This window comes from Salarias fasciatus, chromosome 18 (genome assembly GCF_902148845.1).
Source record: "Salarias fasciatus chromosome 18, fSalaFa1.1, whole genome shotgun sequence".
NCBI classification, from domain to species: Eukaryota; Metazoa; Chordata; class Actinopteri; order Blenniiformes; family Blenniidae; genus Salarias; species Salarias fasciatus.
The window spans coordinates 26,502,073-26,526,552 of NC_043762.1; the positions used below are offsets into that span (position 1 = coordinate 26,502,073).

Genomic DNA, 24,480 nt, shown 5'->3' on the forward strand with positions numbered 1-24,480 from the left:
CAGTTGAAGCTCAAGTCTTTATTTGACACGTCCGTCTCCCCTTCCACCCCTCCCCCGAAGAAAGAACACCAGGTGAAGGAACCTGAGAGTGACGGCAGCAGACACTCCCCCCCCCCTCCCCTCTGCAACTCATTACACGGTTCGGGAGAAACGGCGGCTTAATGGTGATGATATGAGCACCTCAAAAGGATCTGAAAAATATACAATGTGTAGAAAGCTCTCTCCCGAGGGTCCGGTCCAGAGACGACCCCCCCACACCCCCCCAGGACTTAACACCGTTTACAAAAAGAAAAAAAAAAAAAAAAAACAAATCTTAAAGACATGGGTTATATTGCACGTGTTTGCAGACAGTGCTTGGAAATGGCCGTTTGTACATGTGTGTCGGATGTTGTCGCCCCGCTCCGCCCCTCCCCCCGCCCGGAGTTACTGGTCCTCTTGGAGGATCTCCAGCCGCCGGGGGCCGTACAGCAGGACGTACGCTATGTGCCAGTCTCCTCCTCCGGACAGCCGCAGGATGTCCTCCGGGGACACCAGGCTCACCTTGTCGTCGTCGAACTTCACCCACTCGTCTGGAAGGGGAGGAGGGGGAGGGATTTAACCTCAGCAGCAACGCAGAGGGTTTAAACGCCGGAGTGTACTGTGCCTGACCTTCTTTCCTCTTCACCCATCCCACGTAGTGTCCGGACGAGCTGGAGCGGCCCTGGTGTGTGAGCACCGCCTGCAGCTCGTAGTAGCCGCTGTTGTTGGAGCCCAGATCTGAGGAGAGAGGCGAGAGTCGTGATGCTGCGGCGTCTCACGGCCAAAAGAAAGAGCTCCTGCTGCTGCTGCGCAGTAAACTGGAAAATACAGTAACTGTAGATTTCATCAATTCAAACAAAAACTAAAATACTTGTGAAAATGAAAATAGTTCATTTCTCACCTCACATGCGCCATCCTTATACTCTGTTATTTAACTGTTTTATAGTAATATTCAGATTATTTTTAAATGATGTATTGAATCTCCATTACAGGAGAGAAGTATTAAAATGTGTATTTAAATGAAACGATACCAGCTTTATCAGGAAAAATAACCAACACTGAGAAAAAGAACAGAAGTGGAGGAGTGCAGGTCTTTCTTTGGATGCTGGAGATCGTACCATCTGGGAATGAGAAAGGCTCGTAGTTCACTTCTTTTGCTGCGTCTGGCTTCTTCACCAACTGAAACAGAAAATCAAAAAGATGCTCAGAGAGGAAGCTGGATGTAAGAAATTCAATCCTGTGTGACGAAGCGGCGGGGTCTGCGGGAACCTTCTGCTGCTGCTTCTCCAGCTTCTTGTCCTCCATCTCTTTGAACTTGGACCTGACGGGGAGCATCTTCTCCTGCAGCTCGGCCGTGCACAGCTCGTACACGTCCAGCATGAGCGGGAACTTCACATCCTGTCCAGGAGGGGAACAAGAAGGACAAGTGAGCGGAGCAGAGAAGGCGCTGGGTTTCACTGAATCCGGTCTGAGTCGGCACCTTGAGGACTTTGGCGTTGACAGACTCCTTCTCCTTGTAGAAGAAGCGCACCATCTGAACGGTCAGGTAGGCGGGGAGCCGGCTCAGCTTCGACTGGGAGGAGGAGGAGAAGCCTCAGTCGGGTGAAACGTTTAAAAGGACACCAAGAGGAAGAGGAGGAGGAGGACTCACAGATTTGATGTAGAGAGCGTTCCTCTCCAGCGTCGGAGACATCTTTGTGATTTCTTCCTGCAGTCTCTGCAGAGGAAGACGCCGTCAGGCCACTAACTCGCTCATTTCATTCTGGATTTCTGCTAGAGAGTGGGTACGTACCAGCCTCAGGCCTGTCGCCAGGTATTTCACCTCCTGGCTGATGAAGCAGCTGAGCTGCAGCTGGCTCTCCTTGCCTTTGATTGGCTCCTCTTCCTCCGACTCCGAGCATTTCATGCTGGGCACGGCGAGTTAAAGGAAATGACAGGTCTGATGCATCAGCGTGCGAAGAAACCAGACTATAGGTTACTTTTTTTTATCCATTTGGCTGGTGATGCAATGTATATATGGAAATATAGCTGTATATACCACCTGGAACCACTAGATGTCACTGTACCAGAGAGCAGCTGAGAAACCACTGCTTTAAATCCACACAATCAATGATTCAAACACATTCTGCACATCACAAACCACACAAACACAAACAAGTCAAACATCAGTGGACCGACTGTTATCCTGCACTGTGAGAAGAGCAGCTCTTCCATTGCACATTATTCAACGACAATACAAGCTTTCAATTTATAATTCCATTTCCAGAGCTACAGGTTGTGCAGCAGCTGCAGTTCTATCTGAACTTACATTTCATTTTTCCTCGTTTTCTTAATGTGAATTAAACTCAGGTGCGACTTACAGTCTCATAAATATGGTTCAATCATCTGGCTTCTCTTTCAGATTAAAACTTCAGTCGTTACAAAAAGCTAAATGTGAGACGACGTCCTCGCAAAGGATACGAAGTCTCAAATTCTACGCCGAAATACTGATCGATGAAGTTCTTCTTGGAGGCGGCGGCACCGGTCTCTGAGCCGGTCTGCAGGGAGGAGGAAATAATAAAATGAATAAAAACACGTCTCGTTTGCTGGCTTCAGGTTTTACAGACAAACGCTCCCAGAGGAGAAAGGAGCGTTACCTCCATGGCCGCCTCCGGCTCTAAAGGCTCCAGCTTCTGCTGCAGAACTCTCATCATCTGCAGCCAGCACTCGTTGGCATCCTGAGGGAGAGAAACGGGTTGAACTGCTGCTCCCCGTGATGAAGAGGAGGAGGAGGAGGAGGAGGAGGAGGAGGAAGCTGTCTGACCTGCTGCAGGTACTGGCCCTGCTCCCCTTTCTCGGCGAACTGTGGGAAGGCCATGTGGAGGAACTGCAGCAGGATGATGGGAGGCAGGCTGGACGACGTCTTGTCCATCGTCTCGTATAAATCCCTCAGAGCTGATTGGCGGAGATCCCAGCTGATTATTGAACTCTCCTGGTTTACTACCGACAGCAGCGACAGACGAGTCGACTGTTTCTTACCTGCTGTGATGTACTGGGACGGAGCGTTGGCTCCTGAGGAGCGCAGAGCACCCGAATACCTGCAGAGGGAGACACGGGGTCAGAGGTCAGACCAGGGGACTGAACCAGGCGCCCATCCTCTGGCCCGAACCGACCTCTTGAGAGCCGTCTTCAGCTCAGGTACGGAGCGTAGACACTGCACGGTGGCGTTCATGTAGCACGTGTTCCCCAAGTTCGTCAAACCGCACGGCAGCTCCATCTGAGGGGGCAGGAAGGGGTTAGCATGGAGCTAACGCTAACGTTCTCCTATGACAGCCATTCAATCATTCAGTTTGAATCTATTCATGTTCCTTAATGTCACTCAGTCAAATCTTTCTGCAGTCTTTAAAAAGAGCTTCAACAGTGTGAGGTTTCTCACCGCCGAGGCCAGCTGCTCCTCCGTCATGTCCTCCACAAACATTGGCCGCACGGCGGGCTCCTCGGGCAGCGCCTCGGCCGAGCCCATCATCAGCAGGGTCATTCCCTGAGAGGAAGAGGATGAGCACAGGTCAGGTTCTGGATCGGCGCTCACTGACCGGACGCTGCTGCTCACTGTCTGATCCATACTCACGTTCTTCAGTTTGATGTTCCCCCACTCGTCGTCCTGTAAAGACAACAAACACTCATCAGGTTCCAAAACTGGAGAAGAAGAAGAGACTGAGGCCCGTTCACACCGCCGTAGTAAACAGTTCTTCGTCACATGCTCAGCAGATGGACAATAAGAACAATGTTCCCTCCAGAGTCTCATGACTCGCAGTCCAGATTCTCCTGGACCTGGTCGTTTCACAGCCGACAGTCACCGTAACAATCTGGGTTTTCGTTTGTCCATACGAATGTTACCGTTTCTTCCTGTTTATAGTCTGTTATTCTATGTGAGTGTAGTTTCATTACACAAACAACCAACAGCAAAAACCCGAGACCTCATGAAAACTACGTTGTTTTCAGAGTTTCTGCTGTTTCCATTTAGACAAACATCGTGTTCAGAACATTGCTGTGTAAACGCAAAACTCTAAAACAAATGCAAAAAGACCTGTTTTCACCTAGAACATTATCGCGTAAACGAGGCCTTATATCTTGTTTACATGTCAAAACTTTGTGTTGAAAGTGCTGTTAAAGCGGTGCAACAAGCATAAATATATTATTCTGAGCTTATATGTGTGTTTATCACTGTTCTACATGAATGAACCCATAAGGAGACACTCTGAACAGGTCCGGGGAATCACTAGGCAGACACACACATTTGTCTCATGAACATGAGCTTGACCCGTGGTACCTGGAGAGATCCAACACACACGTATGTAAAGGACATGCGTTTACCTTGAGAGTGCCTCCCTTCACCATGACCTTCTGTCTGTCCGGCTGGACTCCTGTCAGGGCGAACAGCTGAGCCTTGAACACCATGGGGGGCTCCTCGGTGTTCAGCTCCACTGCATCAAACTTCTCTTTGCCCCATTTCACATTGACTGGAGGAGACAGAGCAGCGTGAGACCCTCATGTCCAGCTCTGTCCACCCCGGGACACCCATGCCCCCCCACCCCCTGAACTCCTGCTTCCAGTGTGGATGACACAGCATCTCGTTAGCAACAGGAGAGAAGAAGCTCAGCAACTACAGGCTGACACATCAAAACTGCCTCTTATGGGAAGGTGGACAGATGGTGTGTCCTTTCTGTGAATGTCCTGTAAGACTACTGCAGAGCTCACATGTTCCAGATGTTTACATTTAGTAGAAACACATGAAAACATGCGATCTGGCTAGTTGTGTTAGCAATGCTACCTGAGGTGGAAAGAGAAAGCTCGGGCATTTAAATGCACCTTTATTAAGGCTACTTAGGCAGATACGGACCCGACACGCAGAATATATGATAGGATTAATAATCTTTACAGATCTTACTGAAACATCACTAACTCATGACACTGCTAATGTAGCTCCCAACTAGCTGCTGTTAGCATAGCCGGTGACCACCACTTCCTGTAAACATCTAAGATAAACAGCGACACTTTTACTGCACACACATCAAAGTCAATTGTATAATATTACATTTTTTTCTGCCTTTAAAAAGCTGCTACATCAGCCCAAATTTAAAAAAACTATCTCACTTCCACTGAGCTGGAGCTAACAGCATGTCACGCTAGTGCAGCTAAGCTAACAAGCTAAAATAATGTTTCCCACAGCCTTCACTATTCTGCTGCAGGAGCGTGGCTCCGGTGTGTTATCGGCGGACTCTACCTGTAAACACCGGCATGTTTGGAGACCGTTTGGCTTCTCAGCTCCGTGTTTCGTCCAGTTTTCAGAGTTAGCTTCCTTCGTTAGCTTCAAGCTAAACTTCATTCAAACAGAATGACGCTGCAACAACACGAGCTCTGACATCCAGCAGCCGGCCTGCAGCCGTAGACACACACACATAGAACCGTAGACACACACACATAGAACCGTAGACACACACACACATAGAACCGTAGACACACACACATAGAACCGTAGACACACACACATAGAACCGTAGACATACACGCGCAGCACCAAGTTCATAGACACACAGAACCAGATATACAAGCATAGAACAAGACATATGTACATAGAGGTAAACATACACACGTAGAACCACACAAACGGACACAGAATCGTGGATGTACATACATAGAGCAGGTGACAACAGGAGCCACACACACACACACACACACGCACACACACACACACACACACACACACACACACACACACACAGAGAGAGAGAGAGAGAAAGAGAGAGAGAGAGAGAGAGAGAGAGAGAGAGAGAGAGAGAGAGAGAGAGAGAGAGAGAGAGAGATTCAGTGACAAACACAAAGCACCAGAAATACATACAATCATAGACGTACAAACATAGAACAAGAAACACCGAGCAGCCTGGACATTCACTTAAGCCAATATTGACATAAACACATAGAGCTGTGAGACAGTCGGCCTGCCACGTATATGGCTCTAGACATATACTGATAGAATCAAACACCCACATAAACAGACATACAGAATCACAAATGAACATGAGTAGAATCAATAGTATCTCAGTCTAATACAGGCTGATTCGTGTGTGTGTGTGTGTGTCTAAATATTAAGAATTTAATTTCTTTCAGTAATTCAATTCAAAAAGTGACACCTGATATGTCCTACAGATTTATTCCACACAGGCTGATGTTTTAAATCTTGATAATGATCACTTACAGCTAATGAAAACCCAAAATCCAATATCTCACAAACTTCACATACAGCAAAAAGGCCCGATGCTGTAGATTCATGGTGTCACAGCAGCTGCATCGTCCCATTCCTGAGTCTGTCGATGGTGTGTGTCAACCCAGGTCCAGAGTCTGGAGGAAGAGTGGAGAGGCCCAGAATCCCAGCTGTGGTCAGTGAGGATCATGTGATCTGCTGGGGTTGGTCCAAAGTCAAAGAACCATCTACCAGGAACATTTTAGAGCTCTTCATGCTTCACGCTGCTCACGAGCTTTATTGCCATCCTGATTTCAATAAAACCACCAGTAGCTGCTTCTACGGCCACAGGAGGAGCACCTCAGCAGGCTGGTGTCCTCCACCACAGCGATGTGGGAATTCACACAAATGGAGCCCTGAACAGGCACTGAGTGGACAGAACCTTTCAGTAGAGAGTTTTTATTAGCTGTAATCAATAATCACCAATATTTAGAACAATGAATGCATTATTTTATCTTCCCTGTGACAATAACGCATTTAATGTGTCTGCAGATATTTTTTTAAAATCCTTTCATTTCTTATAAAATGACCCCGAATCCAAGTTGATTCTCAATAAATTGTGAAATTACTCTCATTATTGGTTCAAAAGAGTGGAGTTGTACTTTCTTCACACCCTGGATGCCATCAAACGGCGCTATTTCATCTTCCTCCAACATAAATCATTGATTTCACTCTTCTAACAGAGCTTAAAAAAAGTTTGGAAGTTTTTGTTTGGACATTTTCACTGAATTAGAAACCAGTTTAGTCACTGCTTTCAAAAGAGTAGTTCTGGTGGCTCTGGTATGATTTCTCTTAAGGATCACACAGTATTTATCACTTTTAAATGGAAAAAACCAAAATCTCAGTCTAAATTTTATGGAGTTCCACAGGGCTCTGTACTAGGACCCATACTAAAACTATGCACGAGTATATAATTTGATTGTGATTATGAAAATACCGTACATATCTTCTCAAACTCTCTGCACTTCTTAAAACTGCATAAATGCAGTATACAGTCAAGTTTCGGTCAATAGTTGAAACATACTTAAAAGTTAAGTGTGTATATGCCGTGCTAGCTTCATGCTCTGTGTTTTTCTGCTCTTGACATTTTATTTGGCTACTTTTGTCTAGCAGGTTATCAAAAACGTCTATTTTCATGGTAAAATTTGAAATAGCATTAAAAAGCATCCTGTAGATGCACACATTCTCGAAGGTCACCAAACTTTCCCACTTTCCTCGTAGGAAGATCCGAATCTGACGACAAGTTTCCGTCTTCCCGGTTCCTCGTGAAAACACAAACCCTGCTCAATTCTGACGATCAAACCCAAACGAGACAAGAGAATACTTCGGATTCCTGTGGAGGGACGAGAAGTGTGGTTCACTGCAGAGGAGGAAACCACAGAGGCAGCAAGGAGAAGCTTCAAGTGGGTGTAGGATGAACGATAAAGATATGTTTATTGACATATCCATCAGTGCGGACTCCAATGCAGTTTTTACCATGCAAATTATCCAAGACAAGAGTAGATCGTAGTTCCAGTGCTTTTTTTTCTTTTTGTTTTTAACCGAACAAAAAAACAAAAGTCACAAATAATGATAAAAAAAAAAAAAAAAAAAAGACTGTGGAGGTAATCCATAATCCTCGTGTCTCTCTCTTTATGTACACTGTGAGGAGGGCTTTGCTTTAACGGGACAATACGATATGAAGCAAAGTGTTCGGGGGAGGGAGGAGGGAGGGGGCCACTTTCATTTCGACACACTCTCCATTGCAATGTGTCCGTAAAGAGGTAATCTAATATATATTTTATATACTCAAACCAGAGAAGAAAAGTTCAGATAAAACCACAACAGGTGGTGATTTTCTTTAAAAAAAAACAAAAACAAAAACAAATGGAAGAGTTAAGATTTGTCTGGTTTTTTTGGAAGGAAAAAGAGAAGAAGAAGCAGATATGGCAGTAAAATCAAAATCCAAACGTTAAGGCACTAGGTGGGCCAAATGCTACACCTGTTTAGTCTTCTAACAAATAATTTACAGTCAAGTCAAACAGTGCAGTTTTACAATTGTTAACTTAATGTTTTCCTTTTTTGAACCATTTCTCTATGAATCAATGTAAGGCAATACATTACAAAAAAAAAAAACAAAAAAACAAAAAACAATACAATACAGAGACAATGTACCAAATAAACAGAAGAAAAAAAAGATCCATTAGAACTCCTATATGCCATTACAATGGAATCTTTCTCCTTATGGCTTGGAGCAATAAAAATAATTAGAATAAAAATAATGCATAGATTTGAATGATGATCTTGCATGCTCCTCGCTCGATACTCAAGAGAAAAAAACAAAACAACAACGCGGTAATACTTTCATCCCAAAACCTGATAAGTGACCCGCAGAGTGAGAAGAACGAAGGCAAACAGGCCGGAGGATATGACACCAAGGCATCGGGCTGAGTCCACTTTCACCCCCCTCGCCCCTTCACCGGGCCCTCCTCTTCCTCCGCTGGCTGCCCTGGGGTGCGAATGGAGAGCTGCGAGTCCGCCGGGCGCACGGCGGCGGGGCGAGATGAGGGAACGTCATGCTTTTTGTTTTTCTTTATATATCACGAATGTCCGTGACGCCTGTGATCGCCCAGCTGGTCGAATGTACACATCTTTTAGGAACTTTTGCGATACAGGCTTTCCATTTTTTAATTTTTTTTTTTTTGTTTGTTTTTGGGGTTGAGGAAGAGGAAAGAATACAAAAAAAAAAAAAAAAAAAATCCCCATTGGTTGAGATGGTTAGCTGAAAGACAGAGCAGAAGACAGAGTCCAGTGAAAAGAGACGTCTTTACCTGGTTAGTGACGCAGCAGAGCGGCTGCACCGCTCCGTGGGGGAGGAAACAAAAACCTCAACGTGATGTTTTTATATTAGTCACAACTAATTAGTGCCGATTAGGAGGGAGGGAAAAAAAAAAAAAAAAACACAACAACAACCCAGTTGGAGAGAAGAAACCAAGAACCAACCAACCAACGACCAAGCCGACAGGAAACGTCTCTGAGTTAGAAACACCCGGCGACACGTTAATAAATAGACGGGGGAGAGAAAAAGGCTGAAGACGTTCCTGTCAACAAGTGCTGGATGTTGTGTCTGCTGCCTGGAGGCTGGACTGCGCTCGGCTACAACAACAATGAGACAGGAGACAGACAGCAGGTCACGTGACGGCGCCTGGACCACACTACACTGCACCACAGCGCCACAGCGGGGCCCCTGACCCGGATCATGTTCTGATTCTAACGCTGTGGGTTGACAGAGGAGGGAAGACAAGATGCAGACGGTTTAAATAACAACTTGAGAATTGATCATGAAATTGATCAGTTTCAATATTCTTTTTAATAAACAGATCATACTTTGAAGGATGAATTTCAAAAGAAAAAATTGTTTTTTTAAATATATAAATACAATTTAATTGGGAAAATATCATTTTTTTAATTATTAATAAAATGTTTTGCTGTTTTATGACAATTTTTAATTCATGAAAAAAATATTTTTCCAATTTCTTTAAATCAAGATAAATTTTTCCTTGTTTTAAAAAGTGACTTTTTCAGCTAACAAATCTCACTATTTTTTTTTTTATTAAAAACTAAATTTTGGACATTTTTCTTAATTATAGTGGTAACATTTTCAGGATAGAAGTGGACAAATTTTTAAAAGAAACAAAAAATGAATTATAAGATACATTTTTTGTCTTAAAAATGACTTTTTTCTACCCTCATATGAACACAATTCATTTCTATAGTCATGGAGTGATTTTAGTTTGATGCAGTGGTTCTCAAAGTGTGGGTCGCGGCCTCCTCTAGGTGGCACCACAGAGCTTCAAATGGAGTGTATAAAAGAAATGCTCAAAATAAAATTAGATTAAACTCTAAATCACAATAGCTCCAGATTATCTCTAAAAAAACCCACAAAATTCCTAATGGCATCAAAATATTCCTGTTTTTTTTTTTGGTTTTTTACTGTTTTGACTTCATGATGTGAGAAAGATCAGAAACTTGAACCCAGATCGTCAAACGTTCCACGGAGAAATAACTGGACCTGGTGGAACCGGGTGGGAGTGGTGCGGTTACCTCAGCTTCCCCGTGTTGCTTTTGGGGTTTTTCCGGAAGGACTGGTTGGGGCCGGAGCGGGTGGACATGGAGCGAGGCGAGGCTCTGGAGAACGTCGACGGCGGGGTCTTGGGGATCTTCTTCCCCAGGTGTCCGATCCACTTCTTCTGCTCGTCCTGGGTGAGGGCCAGCAGCAGCATGTCGCGGGCAGAGGTCACGTCGTAGTTTACTGCGGGGGAGGAGGAAGGTCAGGACATAATCTCGTCGTTTTTCTTCATTCCCTGAAAGGAAAACGGAAAAAACGACGCGGTGTGATCGGCGCCTGACCTTTGCAAGGAGCGATGAATTCCTCCTTCTTGTCGAGGTGGTCCTTGTGGCACTTGAAGTGGCAGCGGCGGCACTCCAGGGCCGGCGGCGGCTTGAAGACGTGCCACAGCGGCTTGGAGCAGGCCTCGCAGTTGGAGGGGAAGTGGTAGAGCGTGGGGATGAACTCGTGGCCTTTGTGCGGGAGGCAGTTGGTCTTGTCGCCCTGCGGGACGCTCTCCATGTCCGCCTCCTTCCGGCACTCGCCCTCGTTGGCATACAGGATCTGAATTGGAGGGGGTGGGGGATTCTCGATTGTGACTACAGATTAAAAAAACAGAGAGAAAAGAGAAAGCTCGAGGAGCGAGGACAGGCTCGTACCTGGAATATCCGGGGAATCTCCTCCGTCTCGGCTCGGTACACGTCTCCCTGCGTGACTGGTCTCACGTGGAACAGTTTACTGCAACGCAACGAGCGCAGGTGTCAGCGTCTGGATCTCAGAACGTCAGCTTCCCATTTCAACACTGAGCCGGAGACACTTACTCGATATCTAGTACCATTGACGGGTTTGATTGCTCCTTGTCCTGCTCGTCGTTGTAGAAGAGGATCTTCTTGCTGCTCACCACCACGTACTGGACAGAGAGGCAGAGGGTCAGGGCTTCAGGTTTCCCGCGGTCTGAACGCTGCAGGGAAACCTTCCCGGCTCTCACCTGCTTCTTCCAGCCATATCTCTTGATGTTGGCACGGTTAGGAATCGACAGCCATCCCTCCAGTCGAGACTCTGAAATGCAGGAACGGACAAACATCCAGTGACGACCTGTTCGCGGCGTTTCGCTGACGTTTGGAAAAGGCCATGCAGCATTTAAACTCAAGTCGGGGAGTGGGAGGAAAAAAATAAAATCAACTAAATCGTGAAACAGATAGTTTTCAAACACCAGATGAGCTCGTCAGAGGTCAGCCAGTGTTGGGATGAGTGTCGTGGAGTCGGTGACTGAAAGGATCCCGTGCACCGGGAGGAGTCCAGGCGCGGGAAACCGAGCGCCTCGAGCTGGAGGTACGTTTCTGTTCGCCTTTGCAGCAATTATTCAATTAGTCTGATCACTCACTCCTTCCACAAGACACAAACGTGTGCACTGCAGGGTAGCTCTGGCCGTTAGGTGCCACGGATTATCAGTGCAAGGTCATGCAGCTGCAACAACACAAGCTGAAGAGGATCGGTGAGCTGAGGAAACAGACGCAGGTGGTGGGGGGGAGGGGAGGGGAGGGGGGCTAACGGGGCTGACTGTGAGGAGGGGTCTGTGTCCAAGCAGCACAACCGCTGGTCAACATGCCAACAGAGACACCGAGGTACTGAGTGTGAAGACGTCAGGGGTCAGCCTGAAGGGTCGGGGGTCGGTTACATCCTGAGGTGTTGAGTGTCTGGTACGGAGGCCCGGGAGGCTCACGCAGGGCGGGAACAGTCGGGCTCCTGCTCCTGTTCCTGGCTTCACCAATCATCCACTGATTTTTCTATTCACGCTGTAACTTTTGCATAATAATATAATAATGACTTTCGATGTAGCAGCTTTTCAACTCACGCAGTAGCTTTTGGAGTTGTGAAATAACTACGGAATTCCTGCAGTAGATTCGGTGTTCACATTGTGCATTTTCTAATTCATGTTGATGTGACTGTATCCTGCTGTAGCGACCCTTCTCAATTTTTGCGGTAAATCTGATCGGGGTTTGGACTTCATGGTAATTCACTACCAGATGTGTCATTTATCCTCATTTTAACCATTTCGGCCAGTTTTAGAACGCTCCAAACCCACTGGCTACTGTCACACCACCAGCTAAAAGGAAAGAAAATCAGAGGGTCCAAAAACAAGAAAAACCCAAAATCCCACAAACACACAACAGCTGCAGCAGCGCAGGCCGGGCGGGAGAGAGGGGGGCTGGTCTGCTCAGTTACTCACAGAGGAAAAGGAATGGAAGTTACAAAGATAAGAAGGGCAGCTGGACATGAGGGAGATAGAGAAACAACCGTTTAACCATGGACACATGAACAAGAACCGGAACATTAAACTGATCATCACATCTGTTTGACTTTCAGGACTTTGCAGACGTTAACAGGAGGAGCAACAACGCAAAAGAAGCACATCAGAGTGAGGATAACCCTGCAACTGGGACGAATACGAGCTGAAACTCGTCTCGCAGTCGTTTCGGAGCAGCGGAGATCTAAAAGTGGCTGTTTGTGCTGAATTCCTGGCTTTTCTGGAGACCCGGACCACAACCCGGAGCAGCACGTCTGCTGTCCTCCTGTTGTTCTGAGCAGGACTCCAGGCATTGTGCGGCGGGCTCGGAGCCGCTTCAACACGTGGGAGAACCACAGCTCTGCTGCTCGGGCCTCACAGGTCGGCAACGTTTTCATGATTCTCCACCAAATAAAAACTGACTGGAGCCATAAAACATGTTGATGATCCGATATGAAGATAAACAGCTGAAAAACAAAGCTATGCTTAAAAAACTGAGGTTGCATTTACGGTGTGTCAAAGCTATAACTTAGATGTTTTATTATTTTCAGCCATTGTAGCCATTTTTGGGGATTTCTTTTCATGGATTTTGCCGCTTTATCCATTATATATATATCTTGGTTATTTTAGCCTCTTTCTGTATTTAAAGCCACTGTGTTTCCTGTGAGAGCAGTTTCAGCCGCACTTGCTATTTATTCACTTTTTCCTCTCCTTTTCTTTCTATTCAACCTTTTTTCCTTTTCTTTTAATTTTCCCTTCATTCTATTTTTCTCTTTTCCCTTTTCCTTTTTTATTGTTTTCTTTTCCGCCCCAAAAAACTGCACTACACTATTTCTGAAAATATAAACTTATGCAGAATTCAAAAGAAATAAATGAAAACATGTTTATTTGCATCACATCTTCTGAAAGCTATATGGAGAAGCTACAGAGAAGCTGAAGTTCTCCCGTGTGGCTCCGGAGCCGCGGGTTGAACACCCCTGGATTAGGTTGATTCACAATCTGCTCCAGAAAGTATTTTTTTAGGAATCCTAATGCTTTAGCATTTATTCCTCCTCTGCTATAAATCATACACTAAATGCTCCAACAAAGTAAAATGAAAACAAACCTCACGTATAATGAGTTCTAGGACCTTTTTGTAAAGCCGCTGGGCAGCCGTTTCCAGCCGTTTCCAGCCGAGCTCTTACCGGCGATGTTGCTGTCCGTCTCGTCCGTCTGCAGGCTGGTCAGGCTGGAGTTGTCCATGCGCTGCTGCAGGTCGTTGAGCTTCTCCCGCAGCTGCTCGATGTCGCTCTCCTTGCTGTCCAGCTGCATCTGCAGCTCGTTGCGGTACGTGGACTCCTCGGCCAGTTGCTGCGAGGGCGAGACGGCGCGGACATTTACGCTCAGGCCACGGACAGATGCCTCACACTTCACAGGCTGGAGCAAACTTCTATTTCACTTTGGATTTAGAAGTGTGCTGTCTGAGGCGTTAAACCCACCGCCTGCATCTCGCTCAGCTGGTTCTGGTACTTGATGGCCATGTGGTTGAACTTGTCCTTCTCCTGGTTGAGCTCCAGCTGCAGTTTGCGGTTCTCCTTCTCCTTCTTGCGCAGGTCGGCCGTGCTGCCCTTCTTCTTCTGGTCCAGCTTCATGTCTTTGCGATTCATGATCTCGGCCAGCTTGTTCACCGCCTGGCGGGAGCGAGATTGGAAGACGGGTTTATCGCCCGCTCGGGGGGACAGGAGCGATCGGACGGTCCGGGCCGTTACCTGGGTCTTTAACGTGCGCTCTGTGTTGAGGACCTTCTCGTAGTTGGCCTTGATTGTATTCGTGATCTCCTCTTTCTGAGCTGCGTACTCTGAAAGACAAATGGGTCTCAGCGGTCTCACTTTTAAAGCACTTGTGTGCCGTGGAGGTGAAGAAAAGGAGCGCACCTTCCTCCTGAGTCTGGAGCTTCTCGTTTAACTCGCTGTGCTCTTTGCTGAGGGTCTCCACGTCTTTGGTCAGAGTTTTATTGGATTCCTCGAGCTGCAGAGGAATCAGACGACCGTCAGTGAGGGACACCGAACACAGACGAGGCTCAAAACTTCCTCTGAAACCGGGTTTGTGTCGCCAGAGGATATTTTGGGCTGTACTCACTCGTGCAATAATAGCCTCCTTCTCTCCCATCTCCTGCTTGTGCCTGGTCAACGCCTTCTTGTTCTCCTGGCTGAGCTCAAAGTACTGCTCCTCCTGGAGCGCCCGGGCGAGCTGCTCCGACTCAGCCTTGGTTACAGTGAGATCCAGCTGGGCAGACAGCGAGTCCCTTCGCACAGGAGAGAAACGCTGTTGGATTTCTGGGTTTTTTTCCCGCATATAAATCTTTATGAGACGACAAATGTTCAGTGTTGCACTCGTCTTCAAAACCGTATTTCCTCACCTTTCACTGCACAAGTCCTGCACCTTTTTATGAGCTTCTTGGAGCTGCCGGTTCTTTTCCTCGATCTCCTCTTTTAGTTCCTTGACCTGAGTTTTGTAAAGCGTCTGAGGAAGCAGAAACAAATGCATCAGCCGGTTCTTTTCACAGCGTTCAAACTTACTGCGTTCATACTTACAGAAAAATACTGTTCGGCCTCAAGCTGGTCTTGAAGTTCCCTCATCTGTCCCTCATTGCCTCTGTATTGTCTGTGAACAAAGCAAAGCAGCTTTAGATCCTTCCTTTTTCTTTTCCATTCCTTCTAATCCAGCAAACTTCACACTGCGCAGGGCTGAAGTGCTTCAGCACAACACCTCTGCGAGCAAAACAACGTGCTTGTGTCCGAGTCGGCTCCCCGAAGGAGCCGGCTGCAGGATTAGCAATCAAGTGGCTGGCGCTGGACTGAGAATAAATCCTAATCCTGTGGTGTAAACACTGTCTCAGAGCAGATTTGGAGAAGTAACACTAATCTGGAATAATGTTCGGGGAGGGGGGGAAAGCAGGCTATTAAAGAGCAATTTATGCCGTGACTTTTTAAAGAGAGTTAATAACCGGAGCAGTAACAGCAGAGTCGGTGTGAGCGGAGCAGGAGAACCGGTAAGTGCACATTAGCATCGTGTGTTGGTGTAAGAGTGTGATCCGTCCCGGTGTGTGTTCTGCGCGGTCCTCACTTGGTCAGTTGTGCTAATTGGAACTCCAGCGAGCGCTTGCTCTCCAGCGCCGTGTTGATCTCCTGCTTGAGCTGCTTCTCCGAACACCTGAGGCGGTCCACGTCCTGCGTGCGGCTCTTCAGGTCGTTCTGGGCCAGGAGGCGCTTGCTCAGCTCCTGCTCCATCTGTATCCGCAGACTCTTCACCTGTTGGGGGGGAAACGCGGCGCGTGACTCTCGGGGAGCCGGGAGAGCGTGCTGCCCGCACGCCGCCGCCGCCGCCCGCACGTACCTCGTCCTCCAGACGCTCCTTCTGCTTCATCAGCTGCTCCATCTTCTGCACCGACTGCTTGAGGTCGAACTCCAACATGGAGCACTGCTTCTCCACCTCCACCACCCGGCTCTCCGCTCTCATCCGCGCGCCGTTCTCCTCCGACATCTTCTGCTGGACCGCTGCGGGAGAACGAAGGCGTTTCTTTACAGTTCCACATTCTTTTGACCACATTAAAGGCTTCCGTTCAGCAGGATGCACGGTCGGAAAACATCATTCTCACAGTGAGGCATGGAGGCGGCATCATCATGCCCCACTGTGAGCAAGATCTCTATAAATCACACGCCGTAAATCAATACGAAAAAAATCTATCAAGAATGTTTCAAGTTTTCTTAAAATAGACGCCAGATGCCTTTTAAAGCGAGCTGCGCGGTTTTGCCTGAGAGGCTGCTGGAGGTGACACATCACCTGGACAGTCAATCATTCTGCCACTCGGTGCAGCTTTAATATGCAAAGAGGAAACGTCCCGACACGCTCGCCAGCTGGCTCGCACTCTCGGAATTCCTCACTGGCACCTGGAGGTGGCTTCTCACCAGATATCAAAAAACCGGCGAGAAGAACATAAAAAAAAAAAAAAAAAAAAAATGAGGAAGAAACTGAAGAAAATGAAGCGAGGAGTAAAGGAAATGGAAAGTTTATCAGAGCAGAGCTCATCAAAACAGGGAAGGACAAGTTTCTTAGATACTGCAAATGATTTCAGCAAGTCTTTATCTTTGGTTTGAACAGAAGAGTTCCTAATGTTTTCCATCATATTACTTATACTGCAGTCTGAAGCTGAACGCAGCACGCTGGGGGGGCTCTGAGGGCAGGGCGTGCTCCGACACACCGCCGACGTACCAGTCATGGCAGCCGACTTGGCTTCCTCGATGGACTCGTATTTGTCGGTGAGCTGCGCCCGCGTCACTCGGTGCTCGGTCTGCTCCTGCTCCAGACGCTGCTGCAGCGTCTTCAGCTTGTAGTTCAGGTCGATCTCCAGGTTGTTCTTCTCCTGCGGGGGGAAAAAATGCGACGCGGAACCGAGGATTTATGAGGGCGAGAGGGGCAATGCTTGCTCATTTTTCACCAGAGGTCACACTGTGTGACTGGCTGTACCTTCTCCAGGTGGTTGCTCCTCTCCTGCGACTGCTTCCGCTCTGTTTCCACCTTGGAGAGGCCGAGCTTCAAGTTCTTGTTGTCCTCTTGCAGCCCGGCCATTCTCGCTGAGGAGAGGAGGACAAAGCCCGTCAGAATCAGAAAATAAATTCAGCGCCATTTCCCAAAACGGCCCCGGCGTCTCACCCTGCAGCTCCCGCATCTCCTCGGAGCCCTGGCTGTAGTTCCGGCGCTCCGAGTCCAGGCTGCTCTGCAGGTGCACCAGCTCCTTCTCCAGCTGCGCCTTCTCCCCGTCCGCCGCCCGGCTCCTCTCCTGCAGCTCGCGGTTCAGGCTCTCCAGCTGGCTCATGGACTTGGACATCTCCGTGTGGCTTTTGCGCAGCCGGGCGGCCGTGTCCGACTCGGCCCGCAGCAGGTCGTTGGCCTCCTCCAGCTGTGGGCGGAGACACGGGTTCAGGCGGCGGTGCCCTCGCCGGCGTCGCGGGATCCGTCCGAGACGTACCTGACTCTGCAGCTGGGCGATCTTATCGTTGGAAGCTTGTGAATTCTGGCTGATTTTCTTCATGTCTTCAAGCTGCTCCTTCAAAGTTGACACTGAACACACAAAAAAAGGCATTAATTGAGCGATTTCTTTATAGTAGTAAATTAATAAATAAAAAGGTCTCTGAAAAAGCCAAGTTTTCGTTATTGTTACTGGAAAAAATAAAAGATTCATTTCTCTCAGTTTCACTCAAACTGAGGCTTTTGCTGCAAACTTAATTCCTTCTATTAGAAATTAATCATTTGGGAGGTTTGCGAATCAATGGCTACAACATTTTTCTATTTTTTTTTAGTAATAAATGAGTCAGAATTTAATCTTGTTATGTCACAAAACTATCAAGTTTAAGCCAGGGGTGTTGAAGGGTCATCTAAGTTTCTAATGGCAGAAAACTGCATCTGCAGCAGGAAGCTGCCGGTCTGGACCGCCGTGCTGTAGTCACATGCAGCTCAATCCTGCAGTCGGCCATTAAAAACGTCAGAGAGACAGTGTGTGATTTCCTTGGAGAAGTCGGAGCGCAGGGAGCTGGAACTCCCACCAGGACGACCAGTAAATCCATTTGAAAACACATGACCGGCCCAGATCTGATGATGTCGAGAGGAAGGGCGCGTTACGGAGCAGCTCAGCCCCGCTGGTCCGCCGGCTGCCTCTGCAGCCTCGCTCCAGCTATCGCTGTGTAACCGTCCTAAATCGCACGCCGGCGGCGCTCGGTTACCCTCGTTCTCCAGGTTGCGCCTCTTCTCCGCCTCCTGGTCGGCTTTTCTTTGGTACTCGGTGAATCTGTGCTGCAGCATGATCTTGTCTTTCTCCAGCAGAGACATGCTGCCCTCGGCGCTCTTCCGTAGGTTTGCCTGTGGCGAGAAGCAGCGCAGCGGCTGTGATGTGGAGCGAACCCGGCCGCGGTCTCGCCGCACATGTTCAAGCACTCATTCATTCGACTTCTCTCGCCTCTCGGCGACGTCACGCCGCGTTATCCACAATCTGAACGCTGCCGAAAGAACGATAAGGAGCGGAAAGATTCAAACCTCTTCGTCCAGTTCTTTCATGATCTTTTCGATTTTGGTGTTGGACGTCCTGAAGAAAACAGAACGAGAGTACTCAGATTACTGGACAGTTCGACTGCTTCACTTTCAGTGGGTTTAATTTGAACCATCATGGGTTCCACCTTCAGGAGTGTCTGATCCCATACCTGCATTTCTGTTCCAACTCGTCCTTCAGCTGCATCTCGCTGTGGAGCTGCTCCTCCAGCTGGTAGATCCGCTTCTGCATGTTCTCCAGCTGAACACACATTTGATTGAATCAGACGAGGTGGAGGCCAGGCGCGTTACACTCCAACCTCAGAGGGTTTCTACTCACGTGACTCTTGTCTTCTTTTGTGGAGCTGCTGCGCTTGTCGCTGCTCTTCGTGGAGGAGGAGCCGCGCAAGAGGCTGGAAAAACAACATTTCAACTCTGAACCTCAGAAACCAACGCAGAGCTAGAAAATTTCAACATGACGTCGCTTCAATCTGCTTGATTCTGTCAATCGAAACGCGGCGGGCTCACTGCTGGTTGCTGTAGTAGGTGAAGCCCACGAAGGGAAGCTGGTTTCCCACAAAGGCCTTGGGGATGGGGAAGGTCTCCTCCTCGCCCCGGTCTTCTTCGATGTCGTCGAAGTTGCTGGTGTCGATGTCGCTGCTCAGCTCGGGCACGACGGGGGCAGCCGCTGCAGGAGGCACAGAGCAGCCGGTTCAACTGACACATCATATTATCACAGTATATAGAACCTTAGCCAGCAGCAGGACCTTCAGAGTCAAATACACAGTGCACACACACACACACTCACACACACACTCACACCCTGACCTATTGATGCTTGTTTCACATGGGAAATATTCCAGTGCTCAGATGAGTTGTGTCACATGCTGAAAGGGAAATGATGATCATGCCTTTGTGTCATCGCAGCCGGATTTTTGCAATTCCCTTTCACATTTCTGAACAAAACATCCCTGGATTGTCTCCAGCTGGTGCAGAATGTCTCTGCCAGGCTGCTGAAATCCAACACACACACTCGTACACACTCCGTCACGTTACTCCTGTTCCAGCTTCTTTTCACTGGCTTCATATTAGGAGCTGATAAACTGAGCGGCCGTCCTGCTGGCACCGCACAGCGAAGGTTCGCTGAAATAACTGAGGAAAAAAACCCGCTGAAGCAGCTACTGAGCCGCAGACTGTGGGATCCAGGTGACAAATGTGACATTAGCGTTCGAGAATGCTTCATGTTTCATCCCAGCCAGTCGCCTGACGGCTGCTTTCCAGCCACGCCTCTCCGTGCACTTCGAAACAGATTAGTGCAAATAGAGAAACGCTTCACAGGTAAAATATACGGCTTTAGTTCATGTGTGTAAACTCATTCATTCAGTGCTGACTAAGCTGTTTGATTTGTATGTTATTAGGAAGTAATGGAACATTTTGACTAAACAGCTATAAATGTTAAAAAATAAATTATAGTTGCAAAAAAAGTTACTGTACACATATATCATGACAAACAATTAAAATAAAGAGATTTAGAGTTGTAGTTATTTCTATATTCTCATGTAATTATTGACTGGTCCCGCTGAAATCCAAGTCCAGGATGTGATCCCTGAAGTCTGATCTTTGCGGTTTGTTCAGCTCTCCTCTGGTTTTGACACATTTTCCTTCAGGCCGCATGTGGAGGAAGATTACTTTGGCGATCGGTTACACGGCGAGTATTTGGAGTTTATCTGGATGACGACTCTATTTTAAAAGGAGGGAGAGCAGCCAGCTTGCAGGGCTGATCCGCCTGTGAAACCACGCGAGGAGGCCAACACAGAAGTGCTGACTCCGGAGTGCCTGCTGGAGCATTAAGAGGGAAGACACCGGGGAGCTGACTGGAGCGCCCGGATTCCTCCACACACACGTCCAAATCTCCGTCTCAGTGCATTAAGCGCTAGAACTACATCCCATTGTTGGCCCGGTTATTACTCCGGGGCAGGAATCGCGCTGGGTCCTGGAGAGGATGCCGAATGAATGGCTCGTCTACAAGAATTTCCTGCAACTGTCCGCAGTAGGTCAAATGGAAAACAGGATCAGAGGCTGCGCGGTGGCGAGCAGACGGGAGGAATGGGGAGCCTCTTACTCTCTCTGATGTTCTCCCAGGTCCACTGGTCGTTCTTGAAGAAGGGATGCCTCTTGATTTCATCCACACCGTTACGGCCCAGTCGAACTTCCCTGGAGAAGGCGGGGGAGACGTTACATTAGCGTCTCCACGGAAGGCAAACTGGGCCAGTTAGACATTTCCCCTGAAATGGCGTCAAGCTATTTGTGAGCGTTACAGGGTTGAATCTGGGATTTTCTCTTTTATTTGCTTGTTTAACAATTAATTCTTCTCTCGTAAACAGGAAATTTGATCTCAAGAAACTGCCTGGTAAAAAAAAAAGAAGGTGAGCACGGCTCTCCTCTGTATTGCTTGAAAAACAATCTGTGAAAATCTAAAACAGAGAGTTTTGAATGAACATTGGTGAAAATCAACTAAGTGCAGCATTGAAGCTTCTTGACGTTCTTTAAACTACTGAAATTGAGGAAGTAGTTGCCATGGTAACATATCTTTTTGTTCTTCTTTATACCTCTAGGACAATTCTAAACAGCTGTACAACCAACTGTTGCCTTTTGACTGAAAACTACAGCCAAGAGCATCTCAGCGTAACAATTTGAAAGTTAGGGAATCAAACCTACAACCTTCTGATTGACTTGGCTACTATTTTCCTAATGAGCTGAAATTACAGCCAGGAATGAGCTGTCCTGGCAGTTTCAAACGAGTTCCTCCGCTTCAACACTCGGTGTTGTTTTTCATCAGAAAGCAGGGTTTATCTAACCGTCTCTCTCTGGAAGCGCTGCCGGGGATTTGGGGACGCTGCCCGCTCTGTTTTCAGCTCACCTGTCCGTCAGGAAAGCGCAGATGAGGTTCTTGGCGTCGTTGGAGATGTCGCTGTCATCGGGGAACGTCAGGGCGTTCTTGTGATTCATGATTTTGCTGTAGGTCCCCACCAGAGAGTCCGCATAGAAAGGAGTGTCGCCTGCGTGCGGGACCAGAACGGATGAGTCAGACGTGCCACCTGCAGCCACCGAACTTTCTGTGAAGTGTCTGGAATCGAGACTCACCGACGAGCATTTCGTACAGGAACACTCCCACCGACCACCAGTCGCACTCTCTGCCGTAATATCCGTCTCCTCCTTGAGATTTCAGTACCTCGGGCGAAATGTAGTCCGGAGTCCCTACAGCCGTGTCGCATCGTACCATGCCGTCCTGGAAGAGTTCCACAAGCGTCACTCACACCTGCGGCGCGCTGCGGCGAGAGCGCATTAGCACGGAGGCAGGGTGGAAGGCGGTACCTTATTCATCTTCATGCACGTCCCAAAATCTGCCAGCTTGAGGTGCCCTGCTTTGTCCAGCAACATGTTATCAGGCTTCACGTCCCTGAGGAGACAGCAAGTCAGCGTTAGTAAAGATATACCCATATATAACAGACCAGGGAGGACATCAGAGGGACGGCTGGAGTCCGGCAAAAAGACTCATTTTACAACCCTTCACTGCAAAATGAAGGGAAACGGCTGATTTATTTGACTTGTAAAATCAGTGTATAGAAAGTTGCTTGGAAATATCATGAATGGATTGAAATTGGCCAAAAAAACAGATTAAACACTTCAGTTTAGATCAGAATTAAACTTATCTATGTGGAACTGCATTCAACACAATCATTTAAGGCAGCTGCTATTTAAATGCGCTCCAAAAAAGTTGCATTGTCTCCCGTTTCCACAGAGACGGAGTTGAAGCTTTTTTCAAAATGTTGTGAAAGATGAAAAATGTTGTCTTGCATTGTCTCTTGGAAATGTTGCGTAAAACAAACTCAACTGAACTGACATTTCTAGAGCACAATCTATATTGAAGATAATTCAGAATAAAGGGAATCATTGAAAAAAAACCTCCTAAGTCAATGTAAACAATCTTTATTTCTTTAATAACATTCGTAACTTTAGTTTAAAAGTCAAGGAAATCAGGCAGTGCTTCAAAATGTACTCTAACACACTGGAAGTCTTTTCAAAGTACGCTTAAAGTTTAGGAAGTATTCTTTTTTTCATGTCACCGGATTGTGTTTCCCTTCATTCATTAAACATGACACCGTACATGGCCGCAACAGAGCAGATGTCAGAGGAACAAAGACACCGTCTGCCTGTGGATATATGATCACGTCACGTTTGACAAACGCACACTCAATGATCAAGAGTCAGGGGGAAATAATCTAACATCAGTAATTACTGTCAAACGTCCTCTGATATGATTTAAAAAATAAATAAATAAATAAAATCCACAGGACAAAAACACGGCGATGATCAGGAATAATAATATCGTGCTGTCATTCATCACAGAGAACCTGGAAGAGAAGAGGCTCACCTGTGAATGAATCCCATGGAGTGGATCCCGTCCAGAGCCAGCACCACCTCCGCTGTGTAAAACCGCGCCCACTTCTCTGGGACGTCGTAGTTGCTCATCAGGTTGACCAAGTCGCCGCCGGGCATGTACTCCATCACCATGTAGAGGTAGCGGTCGTCTTGGAAAGCGAAAAAGAGCTGCGGAAGAGGAAAGAGTGTTAGAACATCGCTCCAAATGGAAGCAACGCGCCGGGCTGGTGGATGAGGCGCGGTACCTGCACCACCCACGAGCTGTTGGCAAACGCCATGATGTCCCTCTCCTCCCAGAAGAAAGCCGAGTCCGACCTCTTGATCATCTCGAACTTGCTCAGCAGCTTCATGGCGTATACTTTGCATGTGGCTTTGTGTCGCACCTGCAAAAGGAGAACGCCAGCTGTTTCACACAGTCTTCATCGACACCTTTTGTTTTCAAGCTTTTCCTAGAAACTTCAGGATCTCTGCACAGTTCAAAAGACAGAAATGACATCCTTACCAGCTGCACCTCTCCGAACGCGCCCCTCCCGATGACTTTGACCACCTCATAGTCCTCCGCTTTCATCCGCAGATCGCGAATTTTGCTGATTGTTTCTTTATCTGGTGAGAAACGGAGAGCGAGTGTTAACAGTGGCAGCCTCTACTCTGAAGATCAGATCTACTTTCAGACGCTGCTGTCAGTTTTTATTCTGCAAAAATCTGGAACTGTCTCCCAGAAGCCTGCAGCATGGCTCCAAATCTGATTTCTTTCAAATGTTTAATAATGCATCTGTGCGTGCTTTGTTTTAATAAACTTTGCTGTTCTCTTTGCTTCTTCTTCATTTGTCACTATGCTCGTGTTGGTTTAGGTAAAAACCGCTTTGCTGAAATGTGCTGTTCAAATAAAGCGTGCTTGCCTTTGTGTGTCAGTTTGAAGAGAGTACTGCTGTGCAGATTCAGTTTTTCTTTTCTCTAAGTAGGTGTGTGAGTTCAGCCTGATCTCTGCACACACTGGAGTCATTTTCTGCAGTCTTAAAATGTTGACACGATATAGAATACGGAGCTCTTTGATGGAGGTTACACATGAGAACATAAACAATCTGGAAAACTCTCTATATCACAGTTTAAACAACACATGTTATGTTAGATATACAGTGTATTGTATTCAAAATCACCGGTGTTCATTGCAAATTGAAAGAAAGATTGAGGCATTTCAGTCAAATTCATGCCATTTATTTATAACAGTGGTTGGAGCTGATATGTGCAAGCTATTTTCTTAATAAAAGATTCTTTGGGCTTGTTCTTATCCTGTTGACACTGCAG

General features: G+C 47.3%; 2 protein-coding genes across 4 annotated transcripts in view; both read right to left on the reverse strand.

Annotated features, from left to right (window-relative positions):
* Nucleotides 1-130: 130 nt before the first annotated feature.
* LOC115405000 (ubiquitin carboxyl-terminal hydrolase 14-like) lies at nt 131-5,451 on the reverse strand. The gene is made up of 16 exons (XM_030114386.1): nt 5,282-5,451; nt 4,372-4,517; nt 3,626-3,658; nt 3,434-3,538; nt 3,171-3,274; nt 3,037-3,095; nt 2,822-2,952; nt 2,655-2,735; nt 2,479-2,555; nt 1,811-1,925; nt 1,670-1,735; nt 1,499-1,591; nt 1,288-1,416; nt 1,137-1,197; nt 649-756; nt 131-569 (listed from the first exon to the last, which is right to left on the reverse strand). The coding sequence occupies exons 1-16, from the start codon at nt 5,295-5,297 to the stop codon at nt 424-426; spliced, it is 1,470 nt and encodes a 489-aa protein (XP_029970246.1). The 5' UTR covers nt 5,298-5,451; the 3' UTR covers nt 131-423.
* A 2,257-nt stretch (nt 5,452-7,708) lies between these two features.
* The window catches only part of LOC115404998 (rho-associated protein kinase 1-like), a 36,272-nt gene continuing 19,500 nt past the window's right edge, over nt 7,709-24,480 (reverse strand). The window contains exons 3-33 of one of the 3 annotated variants that reach the window (XM_030114383.1): nt 23,678-23,778; nt 23,421-23,558; nt 23,168-23,343; nt 22,108-22,192; nt 21,877-22,021; nt 21,653-21,791; nt 20,855-20,946; nt 19,261-19,420; nt 19,073-19,145; nt 18,906-18,994; nt 18,742-18,790; nt 18,432-18,567; nt 17,681-17,772; nt 17,365-17,611; nt 17,179-17,285; nt 16,924-17,074; nt 16,048-16,208; nt 15,778-15,962; nt 15,246-15,315; nt 15,071-15,174; nt 14,791-14,956; nt 14,586-14,679; nt 14,421-14,509; nt 14,151-14,342; nt 13,857-14,022; nt 11,374-11,444; nt 11,207-11,295; nt 11,045-11,123; nt 10,688-10,949; nt 10,382-10,589; nt 7,709-9,059 (exon numbers count right to left, since the gene is read on the reverse strand). In XM_030114383.1, the coding sequence (XP_029970243.1) occupies nt 9,056-9,059; nt 10,382-10,589; nt 10,688-10,949; nt 11,045-11,123; nt 11,207-11,295; nt 11,374-11,444; nt 13,857-14,022; nt 14,151-14,342; nt 14,421-14,509; nt 14,586-14,679; nt 14,791-14,956; nt 15,071-15,174; nt 15,246-15,315; nt 15,778-15,962; nt 16,048-16,208; nt 16,924-17,074; nt 17,179-17,285; nt 17,365-17,611; nt 17,681-17,772; nt 18,432-18,567; nt 18,742-18,790; nt 18,906-18,994; nt 19,073-19,145; nt 19,261-19,420; nt 20,855-20,946; nt 21,653-21,791; nt 21,877-22,021; nt 22,108-22,192; nt 23,168-23,343; nt 23,421-23,558; nt 23,678-23,778 (3,920 nt within the window). In that variant the 3' untranslated portion in view covers nt 7,709-9,055. Of the gene's footprint in view, nt 9,554-10,381; nt 10,590-10,687; nt 10,950-11,044; nt 11,124-11,206; nt 11,296-11,373; nt 11,445-13,856; nt 14,023-14,150; nt 14,343-14,420; nt 14,510-14,585; nt 14,680-14,790; nt 14,957-15,070; nt 15,175-15,245; nt 15,316-15,777; nt 15,963-16,047; nt 16,209-16,923; nt 17,075-17,178; nt 17,286-17,364; nt 17,612-17,680; nt 17,773-18,431; nt 18,568-18,741; nt 18,791-18,905; nt 18,995-19,072; nt 19,146-19,260; nt 19,421-20,854; nt 20,947-21,652; nt 21,792-21,876; nt 22,022-22,107; nt 22,193-23,167; nt 23,344-23,420; nt 23,559-23,677; nt 23,779-24,480 lie in introns of all 3 variants that reach the window. The other 2 variants (XM_030114381.1, XM_030114382.1) reach the window with 2 other exon arrangements.